The sequence below is a fragment of the Anolis carolinensis genome, chromosome 1 (genome assembly GCF_035594765.1).
Source record: "Anolis carolinensis isolate JA03-04 chromosome 1, rAnoCar3.1.pri, whole genome shotgun sequence".
Lineage (NCBI taxonomy): Eukaryota > Metazoa > Chordata > Lepidosauria > Squamata > Dactyloidae > Anolis > Anolis carolinensis.
In genome coordinates, this window is record NC_085841.1 from 36,856,866 (window position 1) to 36,872,397 (window position 15,532).

General features: G+C 42.3%; 1 protein-coding gene across 1 annotated transcript in view; it reads right to left on the reverse strand.

Annotated features, from left to right (window-relative positions):
- Window positions 1–13,248, reverse strand: part of hhipl2 (HHIP like 2) — a 36,571-nt gene extending 23,323 nt beyond the window's left edge. The window contains exons 1-2 of the mRNA XM_003216032.4: window positions 12,674–13,248; window positions 814–1,466 (exon numbers count right to left, since the gene is read on the reverse strand). Of these exons, the coding sequence (XP_003216080.2) occupies window positions 814–1,466; window positions 12,674–13,054 (1,034 nt within the window). The 5' untranslated portion in view covers window positions 13,055–13,248. The remainder of the gene's footprint in view (window positions 1–813; window positions 1,467–12,673) is intronic.
- Window positions 13,249–15,532: the final 2,284 nt, after the last annotated feature.

A 15,532-nucleotide genomic window follows, 5' to 3' on the forward strand; every position in this document is an offset into this window, starting at 1 on the left:
GTATGCTGTAGTCCTCCAGACCTCCAGAGGGCAGTAATAATAATAATAATAATTATTATTATTATTATTATTATTATTATTATTATTACTGCCCTCTGGAGGTCTGGAGGACTACAGCATACCCTCACACCTCTAAAAAGTACCCTATATACTCGAATATAAGCCGACAAAAATAAAAGCTGAGGCCCCTAATTTTACCACAAAAAACTGGGAAATTGTATTGATTTGAGTATAAGACTTGGATGGGAAAATGCAGCAGCTACTGGTAAATTTCGAAAATAAAAAAAATAGATACCAATAAAATTATATTAATTGAGGCATCAGTAGGTTAAATGCTTTTGAATATTTACATAAACTGCAATTTAAGATAATAATAAGACTTTAATAAGATAAGACTTCCAACTCTGATTACCTACATACTTGAGTATAAGCCGACCCAAATATAAGACGGCCAGGACCCCTACTTGAGTATAAGCTAGAAAAGGGCTGAAAAACTTGGCTTATACTTGAGTATATATGGTAGTTGCAACATTTGATAGAAAATAATACACATTTGCATGATCAGAGCTGGAACAGCAATGACCCTTGGGATGAAAGACTATTTCTATCATTCCTAACCCTAACTCATGTTTTTCAATGCCTGGATTTGATTTTTTGTTTTAGTGGAAGATATAGGCAGCCTCAATTCATGCATTTCAGCCTAAATGATGACACAGGTTGATTGTGAAGATAAAAATGAGAAGTACCTGAAAAAATTATGAAAAAGTAAGAGAACCATCTCACCAAAGAAGCATGCCTAATGAAAAATGTTACCTTTCTGTGATTGCATCAGCTTTGTTGATATCTGATGCAGAGACTCTGAGTTCACTGATCCTGATCTTTTCCACCTTTTTCTTGTCCTGGTAAGAGTAGTAAATGTAGAATTTTCCATTGTCTTTGTATTTGGGGTGAAAGGCCATGCCGAGGAAACCTCTCTCATCTCCAACCCAGGGGGTGGCCAATACCAAGTTTTTAATGTCTAGAAAGGGTTCTTCAAGCCGACTTCCATCTGGAAGAAAGACCCAGATGATGCCAACCTGCTCAGCTATGAACATGCGGTGGGTGTTGTCATTGGCGTGCAACATCAGCACCGGATTCCTCAACCCATTGGCCACCTCGCGTAGGCACAGCTGAAGACAGCCTTTCCTGTCTGCCACCACAGACCCCAAGTTGCGGTTAAGGTCCGTATTTTTCAGCACATCAGGAAAGCAGTAGTCTTCATCCTGGATGTTGAGGAAATTGCAGAAGCGGGTCTTGTTCTTCTCACAGCATTCTTGGATGTTCTTGTCATCTGTAAGCAAAGTGATGGCGGAACGGCAATAGAGGTGGAATTCTGAGCAGTAGTCGAAGCAAAGACCAGGGAGGTTCCGAAGCGGTGTCTGAGGGTTTTCAGCATCATACAGATGAGCTGCATAGGGTGAACATTCCTGTTAAGAGGTTAAAAATATGTCAGCAGACTGTGAAATCGGCCCTGTCTGTGAGCTTGCAGCATTCACTGAGCTCCTGCATGTGCAGACTAATTAGTAAAAGGACACCTCAAATAGATAATGTACTCCAATCTCAAAAATCTGACCTTTTGTAAGAAGGGAGGGAATCCTTGACTAAGTTGGATTTCAAATTACCACAGACTCCAGCTATCATGGCAAATGGGTTTAGGGAATTTGTAGTTCAACTCCAGCAGAATTGCCAAAAGTGCTCCACTGCTTCAATATATTGGAGGAAATAGCTAGGTGAGCCCCGACTCTGTTGGGTTAACTTAAAACCCACTGATTTAGACTCTAACCCAATGTACACACAGTTTGAATGTGTTCTCCTCATGTATTGGAAAAGTCATCTGGTAAATACTCTAGAGAGTCAGCTTTAAATATTCCGTTTTGAAAACATTAAAACATTACATATTCAATATCAAACAATGAGTTGATTCAGAATAGAGTCAAAAGAAAGGATGAGACAGAAATAACAATAATTTCTGACTAGTTCTATCATTATGAATTAAAGGAGATGGAGACGTGGGTTTGAATTCTTGTTCAGACATGAAACCCATTGAATTACCTTGGATAAGTCACTATTTCTTAGTCTTAAAGGGAAATAATGGCAAGCTGCTTTTGAACAAATCTTGCCCAGAAAAACCTGTATGAGGGTAATTTTAGAATCACCTTGGTTATTAATATGTTACTATGAAGTAAAAGGAATGCTCCTTGTTGGTCTGGTTCATACATTAATCCTGTTCATGCAAGGAACTTGGGTAACATGTATAGTCATACTCTTCTCCATTCAGCATAACAAAGATTCAGTGAAACTTCTGGTTGGAGTATGATACTCCATGGCAGCTCTGTAAATCACTCAGCAAAAGAAAGCTTTTAGTGGCTTCCCAGTGGGGGTTGACTGCTGGAAAGGAAAGTCTTCCTGGAATAAGGAAAAGCAGCAGATAAACTAGATGTTAAAACAATTTGTCACTGGCAAAATGCGGAGTCTCAGGAAGATTGCCTGCGAAGGGAGTAGGACTTGGTTTCATCAATCAAACGCAGCCACTGAAATGCAAGTCATGAACCTCACTTGGACCCCATCTACATTGCCATATAAGGACTCTGGGTGCTGACATCCAAAACAGCTGGATGGATATACATGGTGTCTTAGGATCTTTGGTTGGCTGAGGATCCACACTGACCATATAATGCAGATTCAAACTGCATATGTGGTGATGTAGATGGGGGGCCAAATGAGATTCATAACTCTTTGCAGAGGCTTTAGTCTGAGACCTAGACCAACACTTTTGACTCCTGCACTCTTACTCAGCCCAATGCAGTTTCAAACTGCATTACATGGCAGTGTAGACGGGGCCTTAGTGACTGTGGGCCCCTCCAAATAGAGCACTTCCTCCCGGGTTTCTGTCCCCACCACCAACCCAAATGCCAGGCTCCCCTTGAGGGGTGGCTAGATGCCATCCAGGATCAACCCAGGCCTCCCCCACCTCCCCCCACCATTTTTGCACATCAGGAGTACTCTGCTGAGGGGCCTGCACTGCTGGCAGGCCCCTCTGGTAAGTTGTTTTGAGGAAATGGGGGGCTGGAGGGAAGGGGGCACCCACTCACTCATTTGGGATCCAGGAACTCAAAGAACCAGGATGGCTGTGTGGATTGACCCATCCCGGGAGTCAATCTCCACAGGCCCAGAACCTGCAAAGATCTGAACCTAATGTGTCAAGAGTCAAACGCCAATTAGCGAACAAAAATAGAGTTTATTCAGCAGATAAGCCAAAAGGTAATGTTAACACAGAAAAAACCTTGAAACACTTCACTATCAGTGCTTCAAGAGCAGTTCAAACAAAAATATAATTCAGCAACACAAGCAGGGAAAAACAAAGCTAAACAAACTTAGTGCAAACTGCACTTTCTGAGTCCAAGCCCTGCCAGCCGGCTCTGTAGTTTTCAAAGGAACAGTTCCCAAAAGAAAACACCAAATTGGTCAGGAAACAAACAAACAAACTAAGAATGCAGTAGACTGCTTCCACAATGTGGATAAAGCCGAAGGCTCCAAAAGGATGGTGAAAAGACGTCGTCCGGGATTCCAAGGTCAGGTCAGGAAATAACAGCGGTGTCCAAAGAGCAAGCCAGGAGTCAAAAGCCGATAGTAGTCATCAATCACAGGGCGAAGGCAGTAGCAAGGTCAAATTCCGATCCAAGGTCTGAAGAGGGTGCAGTCATCCAAAACAGGTCCACGATAAGACACAGCGAGAGCCAAGCTAGGTGATAACAGCAGATTCAAATCATAGTCCAAGTCCAGCTAATTTCCCATGCTGGCATTCAATAAAAAACTAAATAACGCTTCAATTCAGCTTTGGAAAACAAATAGAGTTAATTGCTGGAAAATAAACAAACTAGAAAAGCAGTAAAACTGCTTCCACGGTGCAGCTAAGCCGAGAGCCTCAAAGGGATGATGAATAGCCGTCGTCAGAAGAATCCAAGTTCAGGTCAGGAGGCAGCAGAAATTCCGAAAGACAAACCAGTAGTCAGAAGCCGGGAGAAGTAGTCAGTCAGAAGGCGAAGACAGAAGCCAGGTCAAATACCAATCCAGAGTCCGAAGAGGGTGCAGTCATCCAAACCACGTCCACGAAAAGGCACAAAGATGGTATCAGCAGATCCGAGTCACAGTCCAAGTCCAGTCTTCACGAAAGCACAGAGATCCCAATGGCGCCTCAGCAACACCTTGCCACACGCAAAGTGCAGTGGCCAAACATTCCCATTTTATTCCCCTTCCTCCTGGGTGACCAAACACTCACACCCAAACACCAGGTGTCCCAAATCTACTCAGAGTCTGAACTCCACACAGCTAGAGCTCGTGGATCTGGAGTACCTAGCAATTCATCGGAGTCCCAATCATCCTGCCCACACTTAGCCCCATGAACACTTAAAGAACCATCCTCCCTTCTCCAAGCATCCCAATTGGGATCAGCTCCTGCAGAAACCCCAGGTTCAGAAGTATCCATAGACCCCAAATCCCCAGACATCTCCGGTGGCTCTGCCCATTCAGTGCCCGCTTCCCCAGCCCCCAGCTGTTCCTCAGCATCCATCTCCCCATCTGAATCTTCCTCAGAAGATCCCCCATATAGCTCTCTAAGTCGCTTCCTGCGCAACTCCTCCAGTGAACCCTCATCACGAGGGTTTTTTCTTCCTCTTCGAATTCCATCCCCATCAACCATAATCCCCGAAGGCGCAGTCACAACATAATGTTAAGGTCCCGATCTTTCGAGGTGTCAAATTAATGTGGAGAAAACGGAAATCTAAGTTTATTCCACATTAATCTGGATTTACCTGATTAGGTAAACCCACTACTTATCATGGGCCTGTGTAGAAGGGCTCTGTGAAACATTCCTTCTTTCCCACAACCAAAGCTCCATTAGAGTAGGAAAGGGGAAAGTGCAGCTCTACAGATACACATGGATACCCCAAGACTGCTTTTATGACCACAAATTGCATCCCCTGACTTTTTTGGACTGCCTTTTTCCTGACAGAAAGGGCAGACTGTAGCCTGGTATAGACAAGCTACCTTTTACGGTGCAGGGAAGACCAAGATACATAAACAGCTCTGTTCTCCAGTATCTTCTCACAGCTTCTAGATGTTGGGTTGCCTGAGATAGTCACCTTAATCTGCTTAATGGCAAATACATGAGTCCTAGTTGAAGTTATTGTTTATAAATGTCAGGCTACTATTAGACAGAATGAGGCAGTCACCTCTGCTAAGAGATATGAATGTAAGGAAAGGGCAGCTAGTTGTTCATTTTTAATTTGTTATTGGGCTTTTAAATATGGAAATTTCTGCATTCTCTGTCAAAATAACTTGGCTGTCTTTGGCAATTATGTACCTCATCTTAAATAGATTTGGGGAGATATAATTTGCTGTTCTGACTAATACAATAAAATGTCTTGGGCTAGGATTGATGGAGTTCCCAAGAGGGTATACTGATACAATTCCTCCAAATTCTTTTAAGCCATAGCTTAGTTTTACAAGCATTACACATGGAAGAATACATTTTTCATTTGAGAAGTGAAAAAAACTATATCCTTGGAATAAAGGCAAAGCAACAAAAGAAACTTCATTTGTCCTTCCAACAAAAGGAGGACTTTTCTTCCCCTAATTTCCTTTGGAGCGCATACCATCTTCCTAGTCCAGACCTCACTCCTGAATTATCACTGTTTCAAAGAATACAGCTAATATCCATTGAAGATAAAAAATGCCTGAAGAAATATCATATAATTATAGAATGTTGATGCCATTTTAATCTCATAGCTCCATTCTAAGGGCTCCTGGGATCTGTAGTTTAGGGTGGTACTTAAGAGTTCTTTGTTAAAATCTTGCTAAATTATGAATCACAGGGAGGAGCAATGACAATTAAAGTGATTTTAATAGCTGTAGGAATCATCTATTATCAATACACATCTATCTTCTATACACGTAATAAAAATGAAAATCTGTATGTGTGTACGTGGCCCGGATGTCCGCTCACACAGACAGCCTCTGGCCTCCACAAACAGGCTGAATTCCCAGTGTTGAGGAGCCAACAAGTCACTCCTTCCCAGGACATTGCAGGTTACAGAGAGCACACCCCAGTGTTCCTTTCCCTGTCAATTTGCATGACCCTGCCCACTGCCTCTCCCTTAACCCTTTCCTATGGCTCATGGCAAACAGATAATTGATCAGCAACTGAACATACTGGAGAGGTTTGGGGAGAATTTACCATGATTTATAGGAGTTCTAGGAACTGGGATGTATAGTTCATCTGCAATTTTAGAGCACTTTGAACCGCACCAATGATGGACCTGGAACTAACTTGGCACACAGACCCAACATGGCCAAATTTACATACTGGTGGGTTTGGGGGTGATTGGCCTTGACATCCAGGAGTTATAGTTCACCCATATTCAGAGAACACTGAACCCATTTGATGATGGATCTGTACCAAACATGACACAGAAATTCAATATGGCCAACTGGGAACACTGTTGGACTTTGGGAGTGATTGACCTTTAGCTCTGGGAGTTATAGTTCACCTGTATTCCATAAACCCTCTGAACCTCACCAATGACAGATCTGGGCCAAACTTGGCACATAGACCCAGTGCTGCCAACTTGGGGTAATTGACCTTGGCATCAGAGTGTTATAGTTCACCTGTATTCAGAGAACACTGAACCCAGCAAGTGACCAAACTTGCCACACAGACCCAACATGGCCAACTTTGTATACTGGGGAGTTTTGGGAGGGTTGACCCAAGACTTTGGGGAATTGTAGTTTACCCACATCCTTATGCACTTTCTAATGGGAGCATTCATAAAAAACAACAGGAAAGGCTGAGATTTTTCTAAGACATAGCAAAACATATGACCAAACTGATATTACCTAACATCCAAAAAGGCCTTTCAAATAACCTAGGCATTGCTGGGTACCCATGCTCATTTAAAATATTTCCTGGGTGCCTTCTGCAACCTTGTACTTACCACATGTGCTGCCGTGCCTATGCTATCTACCAAGTTCTGGAACTTGTGATATATCATATATATGGATGGTACAAGATTGAGGAAGGGTGCCTTAGGGTCTAAGGCAGGCATGGGCAAACTTAGGGCAGGCATAGGCTGTTAGGAGATGTGGGAATTGAAGTCCAAAATACCTGGAGGGCCCAAGTTTGTCCATGCCTGGTCTAAGGAAACCCAGAAGATTACCATCTATGTCAGATTGCAAGTGAGTAATTCAGTGCAATTCAGTCTGTTCCAAGATCTACCTCATAGGGATACAGAAATATGAATCCTTTAGGTTCTCATTACTATTATGTCTGCCAATTTGTAATGATCTCATCCCCTCTTGGAAAAGTTGCTTCCACATAATCTTTAGTTTACGGCTATACAAGATTAGCAGTCTTTCCCAATTTACCAGTGAAAACTACAGATGGATGAGCTATTAAAACTTGTTATTTTTCTCCCTGCACAAGCAGATTTTTTTTTGCATTTTCCTATAGAACTGCAAACTGTAATCAGTTAAAGAGATATGATGCCCTGTGGGAATATTGCAATGCTTTCCCAATAATCCCCAGCCAAATTGCCCATGTTGTTTCGAGATGGTGGAAGACACAGTCTAGCACAGTGGTGGCGAAGCTATGGCATGTCACTATAGCACCCTCTCTCCTGTCATGCGCACCATCACCGCCACCCCAGGGCCCAACACCACTACCACCCTGGTTTGGACATTTGGTCTAGCTGAACTGGATCTCAAAGCATTGAAAACTCACCTTTGGGTCACGCTTCTCAGAATTCCACAGCCAGCACAGTTGGCTCTGCATCTGGAGAATGCCAGTTTGGAAAACACTTAGCTCTTTGCTCAAACAATCCTTACCTTTCGGACTGCAACTTCCATCAGGCCTAACAGCAAGACAACAGTAAAGAGTGCTGGAATGGTCATCCAACATTATATGGGGAGCTACATTTTGGCTTCCCCAGGTAAGGTAATTTACTATATGATTTATAGTCAGGATGTCTGTTTGCTGGGAGGAACAAGGATTGAGTGCAAGTTTCCCTTTGTTGAAGAGGAATTATGGCAATAAGAATGAGACTTCAAATGGATCACAAATAGCCAGAGCCCCCATAAAACTGGGTCATGAAAGACTGAAAGGCCCTACGTCCCCATGATCTGGCAAAATTAGGCCAACAAGATGCCTACATAGTTGAGCTTCCTCCAGCATTATCAGTCTGAAGTACAGAAAGTAATCACACTGGGGCCCCTTCCATACAACTGAATAAAATCTCACATTATCTGCTTTGAACTGGAATATATGGCAGTATGAACTCAGATAACCCAGTTCAAAGCAGATATTGTGGGATTTTCTGTCAAGAGTCAGACGCCAGTTACAAAACAGAGTTTATTCCGAAGATAAGCCAAAAAATAACATAAACACAGGAAATATCCTTGAAACACTTCACTTATCAGTGTTTCGAGAGTAGATTGGACAATAGTAACTCAAAAACGAGCCACGCTAATTTCCCATGCTGGCATTCAATAAAAAACTAAATAACGCTTCAATTCAGCTTTGGAAAACAAATAGTTAATTGCTGGAAAATAAACAAACTAGAAAAGCAGTAAAACTGCTTCCACGGTGCAGCTAAGCCGAGAGCCTCAAAGGGATGATGAATAGCCGTCGTCAGAAGAATCCAAGTTCAGGTCAGGAGGCAGCAGAAATTCCGAAAGACAAACCAGTAGTCAGAAGCCGGGAGAAGTAGTCAGTCAGAGGGCGAAGACAGAAGCCAGGTCAAATACCAATCCAGAGTCCGAAGAGGGTGCAGTCATCCAAACCACGTCCACGAAAAGGCACAAAGATGGTATCAGCAGATCCGAGTCACAGTCCAAGTCCAGTCTTCACGAAAGCACAGAGATCCCAATGGCGCCTCAGCAACACCTTGCCACACGCAAAGTGCAGTGGCCAAACATTCCCATTTTATTCCCCTTCCTCCTGGGTGACCAAACACTCACACCCAAACACCAGGTGTCCCAAATCTACTCAGAGTCTGAACTCCACACAGCTAGAGCTCGTGGATCTGGAGTACCTAGCAATTCATCGGAGTCCCAATCATCCTGCCCACACTTAGCCCCATGAACACTTAAAGAACCATCCTCCCTTCTCCAAGCATCCCAATTGGGATCAGCTCCTGCAGAAACCCCAGGTTCAGAAGTATCCATAGACCCCAAATCCCCAGACATCTCCGGTGGCTCTGCCCATTCAGTGCCCGCTTCCCCAGCCACCACCTGTTCCTCAGCAACCATCTCCCCATCTGAATCTTCCTCAGAAGATCCCCCATATAGCTCTCTAAGTCGCTTCCTGCGCAACTCCTCCAGTGAACCCTCATCACGAGGGTTTTTTCTTCCTCTTCGAATTCCATCCCCATCAACCATAATCCCCGAAGGCGCAGTCACAACATTTACTGCTTTGATATTCTGGGATATATGGCTGTGTGGAAGGGCCCTAGGAGAAAGTAATCACGCTAAGAAATGTTAAGACTGTTATGGTAATTGAGCCCTCCAAGGAATAACAATCTATGTAATCTTGCAATCTATCATATACTCACTTACTTGGGAGTAGGCTACACGAACACATGGAGGGAACTTCTACGTACTTGTTAAGTTGGAACAAGGATGAGGGCCTTCTCAGTAACTGCTCCCAGACTACAGAAGTTCCTCCTTAAAGAGGCCAGGAAAGGCCCACCCTTTCTTTTCTTCTGCCATTAAGTTAATGCATTCTTATGCCATTTGGGCTTTTAGAAACTGACTTGGCTGAGCTTAATGGTGTCTTCTGCTGTTTTATTATTTGTATGTACTGATTTTGGTGATTTTTAATGTTTTTAACTTCTAATGTTAATTGTTTTAAAAATAATATTTATGTTTATACTTTTCTGAAGTTTTTGTATGGTTTTTTGATAATAACAACAACCGCAGAAGAAATAGTAGTTAGGATGATAAGAATAATAAATTACTTAAATATGCTAAAAATTATGAACTGACATTCCTATAAAGGCATGCAGAGTGGCCTATGAAATGCAAACTGTCCTACTGTAATTATTGATAAACAATATAAATACTTTAAAGGCAGCAGATCTTGCCTGATCTTGAAAGCTAAGCAGGCTTCACCTTGCTTAGAATACACATGAGATACCACTAACAAATACCAGGTGCTGTAGGATATAGGTCAGAGGAAGGAACTGGCAAAGCTACTTCAGAGTATTACTTGCTATAAGTCTACAAGTGAGTTTAAGATACACAAACATACACAATTTTACATAAAACATATTAGGTAATGAAACAGTTCTGATTTCTGAGAGATCATGGGTTTTACCAAAAACACTAGATGCTAATACAGATCAATGCAGCATTTGCGCAGAGTAGTCTGCATCAATCTGGAATCCTCCAGATTTACTAGATGACAACCCTCATCATCCCCAGCCAACAATGGGAAATGGTAATCCAACCCATCTGGTGGGTACCAGGTTAATGACAGCTGTGCTGTTCAGACATAACAAGCATGATTAAGTGGAAAACCAGACATGACTAAATGTGGTGGTTTTAATGAGTAGGTTGTAAAAAATGAAACCCTGCAGATCAGATCAGTTTAGTGTTTGGGGAGGTCAGAATTAATGGGATGTGAATCAGAACAGGGAGAAGGAATTTGGCCCTTTCCTCCTCAGTACAGACAATCCTGAAGAAATAATTCCTCGGAAGCTAGTATTTGGAAAGAGGTCCCTCAGCAGCAGGCCTACAAATGCATCCTATATACCAAAGCACATTAAAATTATGGTGGAACTATCATTCTCCAGCAGACCCCTGCTTCATTCGCTATTCCCAAAAAGTAATGAATTCACTACCAAAATACCTTTTAATTCCCCTCCTCACTCTATCTCTTCCAAATTTCTCCTATCCACAGTATCCTTCCATAAAAAATAAGGTTTCTGAAAAACCGAATCCTGTCTATTTGGAGTATTTATTTTGACTTCACAGTCTTAGCAGCATTTCCTCTTTTAAAAGAGGGCATATTCAGTATGCACGGATAATATTGTAGGAAGCTAAGCTGGGAGAATATTAAGTGTTTGCCTGGTGTGTGTATTTTGGCTGCTTTGTGCTGGCAGGGCTCAAAGAGACCTCCAGGGCTCGGTGTTAAAGAGGGAATTCTCTTGGCCTTGTGCTGGGCGGATAGGCAGGAGGCCAAGAAGGGCTCCCCTTTCTTCACTTATTGTTCTCACTGCCCTGCCTTCTCCCTTTGGCCAGATGGGCAGCCCAAACTGGGCAGACAGAAAGCAAAACTGGAGGCAAAGGAGCAGCTGAGACTGGGGGAAGACTGTACCGCAAGCGTGAATGCCAGCTGTTAGATCTGAGGCTGCTTTCAGGGCTTTTGCTGGGCACTCAGTTGGAATGCAATCTAAACACATCCTTCATGGCATCGGAGAATCAAAACACCAAAGTCCATGGGCTGTTTTGAACAAAAAACCTCAGTCTGTTATATGCTGCAGAGTGAACCAGTCTGTCTGTATTGCCAGACAAATGGAAGAATCAATTATCCTTTTGTTTCCAGGCAGAAACCTGCTCCTTTCCTCACCTTTCCAGCAACAGAAGACAATTCCGCTTCTTTACTTGAAACCAGATTCTCACCATGAATGATTCTGCAACACTTTTTAGGGGACATAACCTAGGTTGTTGCAAAACAGTGATGTGGCCAACAAGGTATGGCCAATATTATTTTTAAAAATTTCCAATTTTTTTAATTCTCATGGTGTATGCATCCATTTCTTTCTCTGCATAGCTACCACTGTTCAAATAGAGTTTTCAAGGTTTTCCATCAATTAGGAAGCTCACAAAATCTGTTTTCCAGTGATGCACAGATCACGGGTGATAATCTCTCTTGCAAGATGCCTTCAAACGTGTGATAAGGGATGCAACCTACTGCTCTCTAGCCAGAAGGTAGAATTAATGCAGTTTGATACCACTTTAACTGCCATGGCTCAATGCTACAAAATCATGGAAGTTGTAATTTAGTGAGGCGCCAGCAGAATTTGGAGGAGAGGGCTAAATATTTTGTAAAGCTACAAGTCCCACGATTCCATGCCATTGAGACATTACAGTTATAGCGGTGTCAACTTCATATTTTTTATGATGTTTTTTAAATTGTTGATTGTTCTTGTAAGTTGCTCCGAGCCCTAGGGGAGTGGCGGCATATAAGTTTGAAAAATAAATAAATAAATAAATAAATAAATATTTGAGAAATTCGGATGCCAGGTGCAAAAGCACTCATTTGGTTTTACTATGTGTCTGCTCATAAAATAATCTCTAAACACACAAAAGATGTATCTACACTGTAGAATTCATGTAGTTTCACACCATTTTAACTTCCATAGCTCAATGCTACTGAATCATGTGAGGTGCCTTTTACAAGGTCTTCTTCAAACAGTGTTGGTGCCTCACCAAACTACGGCTCCCATGATTCCATAGCATTGGGTTACTGCATTGAAAGTGTGATCAAACTGAATTAATTCTACAATATAGATACACCCACTGGCATAGTTGTTTCCAATCAAAAGCCCAGTCAAATGGCACATAGCCACTGTCTTACCTGACACAAGATATCTTTGATGTACCTTCCACACAGTTTGTAAGCTTGGGGGTCGACATAATCCATGATCTCCCAGTATTTGGCTGCAATCGTGTTGTCCTTGTCTTGGTCGCAACAGCCAAACGTCTCATACGCTGAGCAGAATTCCAGGTGGAAAGGAGGCTGGAAGGGTGGCCCATAGTCAAGGCACTGGGGGTGTCCCAACAGGACTTCAGCTTGACACAACAAGATGATGGCGAAATAGGTAACAAAGCTGGAAGGACAGAAGGAAATCCCATAACTACTGCTCTTATGAGAGCCTACAGTGGTCTTGTAGACTGGAGGCCTTCTGAGGGCAAAGGGTTCTGAGAAGTGACCACCTTGAAGGTTAGGGTTATTCATCTCCTGAATACTTCAAACATCCCAGCTAGCACAGATCACAGTGTTTGCTCAGCTTTGCTTACACACACTCCCGCTCTCTCTCCCATTAAGTTTACTATTGGAAAGCTAAGAGGCAAGCCTCCAGCCCGCCTCTTTGCTATTCCACGCCTAGAATCCTCCACGCCTTGCTTCTCGCAAATCCATCTGGCCCTTGAAGAGCACAGGAGGAGGTATAGGTCACTCTGTGTGTAAGGGGAGAGGAGGAGGGGGGAGAGAAAAGGCGCTCCAAGACAGAAACTATGCAAACGGTTACAAATACAGCAGGCATTCTACATTATCTGGTTGACTAGCTATAGGAAAGGATTATTCTGCCCGTTCACAAAGGTCAAGATACCACAGCTCAGCAAATAGCTGGGAACAAAGATGAATCACTTTCATCCATTACGTACCCACTCTAATTGACTTGAGCTTAGCCAAACTCAGATCAAGTTCTGAAGGAAAGAAGTGGGATTTTCTCCCCCTGCCAATTTCCCCAGCTCCTAAGAATGCTGCTGAAGCAAAGAATAGGATTTTGGTAATCAGCAGGCCAGAGCAATACATTTCCCATTATATCAGCTTTGGATTCACATTAATGTAACATCTCCATCCTTGCAGTGGTATTTAAATAAAAACAGTTGGACTGTGTCCTCTTTTTTACCCACTTGAAAATGGTACATACAAACCAGAAGCTATTCAGAAGAACTATAAAATCATCAGTATTGCTGTAATTTCCTTCCTTATTTTACTGTATAAATACTGGTTTGTATGTCTCATTTGTTGTGATTAATATTGCTAACCTGAGGGCACAGAGGATAGTATTTTTAAAAGAACCTTTTCGCAATTTATTTTGAGAAAATAGTCTCTGTCTCAGATCAAACGCACCACCTTTGACCCTAGAGTCAAAACAGGAGTCTATTCAGCATATCTTTAGTAAGGAAGTAGATGAGAAATGCAAGTACAAACTGGCTGTATCCCAACTTACATTCATAGTAATTTCTCTATGCCCTGCCACCACCACAAAAATGGTAATCATGGGGTATCTCAACAATGATGTAAACATAATGTAGCACCATGGTTAGTGACAAAAAGTGAAAGAATGGAAAAATTGTTTGTGGCTGGAGAAGGAAAAAATAGGCACAATCACCATTATGTTACATCTACTTTGGACCCAATATTTGTGTGTGTGTGTGTGTGTGTGTGTATATATATATATAATAGATTGGTATTTAGAAAGCGACTTAGCATTCAGACCAATGCAGGTTTTGCAACTGGAACCACAAACAGTAACCCAGTGCTACTCAGTGGTGGAACAGTTGCATCCCCTTAGCATATAGTACCAGCCCCTAGCACGTTGTGGAGGGAGGGGAAATATCAGGCCCCCATATCAGATAGTTTGAGAAGCAATGCTCTAATATTTATTTATGGAAGTAAGCCATACTAATGTCAGGATTTGGAAATTACCTGGCATTTTCTAAGTGATAGCAAAGTTAATACCTTGGGCCTGACCACCTGCAAAAGAGTTAAGCCACGATGATTAGTGCATGGTGGTTAATGCAAACTGAGTAGTATATAGGTTGCAGTTACACTGAGTATACTTGATTAGGGTTGCTGATGGTTGTTTGGAGAATATGTTGGAAAATTGCTACTGTGAGTAGTGAGCTGTAAAGTTTGTATATTTTGTATATACATTGTATACTGCTACAACAAAGGAGAAAGAAAAGCTTTCTGGCTTATTTGGGAAAGAACAAAAGTCTCTGCATGTTTTGCTGTTTGAATAGAAGACCACTACAACTGTGTTTTTGGATACCTAGTTCCTTAATAGAGCCACTTCCACAAGAATAGGAGTTTTATGAGTGCACAAAACCCTCGACAACTAACCAGAAATTTGGAACATAAGAAGTTTGGGTAAAATGTAGCCCAATAAATGTTGTTGCACTGAAACTCCCATCCGGTCTACCAGCAAGCCAGTGGTGATGAAGGTGTGGAATTACAGGCCTATATAATCTGGAGGGCCACACTGATCACTTCTGGGGTGGGCAATTTCTAATGTGCTTTCCAATGGCATTCCATCATAGCAATTATGAGGTACTGCTAGGAATGAGAATGTGTCAGAGCCTGAGTGATGGGATCTTAATCTAAGATGCCCTTTAATTTTTGCCAAGGAGACTCAGCTCTGTGACAGACACTGCGATATTGACTCAAGGACAGAACAAGCAGTGGGTCCTCTGTGATACCATGGCTATTTGCCAGGAGAGGAAGTGTCTTGCTTCTCTCCATTGATGCAGGGCCCCTCTCTGCTGACGGATAGAAGGTGACATTGCAAGTCTAGCAGATATCAAGTGATCAAAGGAAGCCCACACTGTCCTATAAGCCTCAGAAAGATAAAAGCATCACACACACACACACAAAAACACTTGATTGTATTTTGGAAGTAATTAAACAGTTCTTTTTTCAATTGCC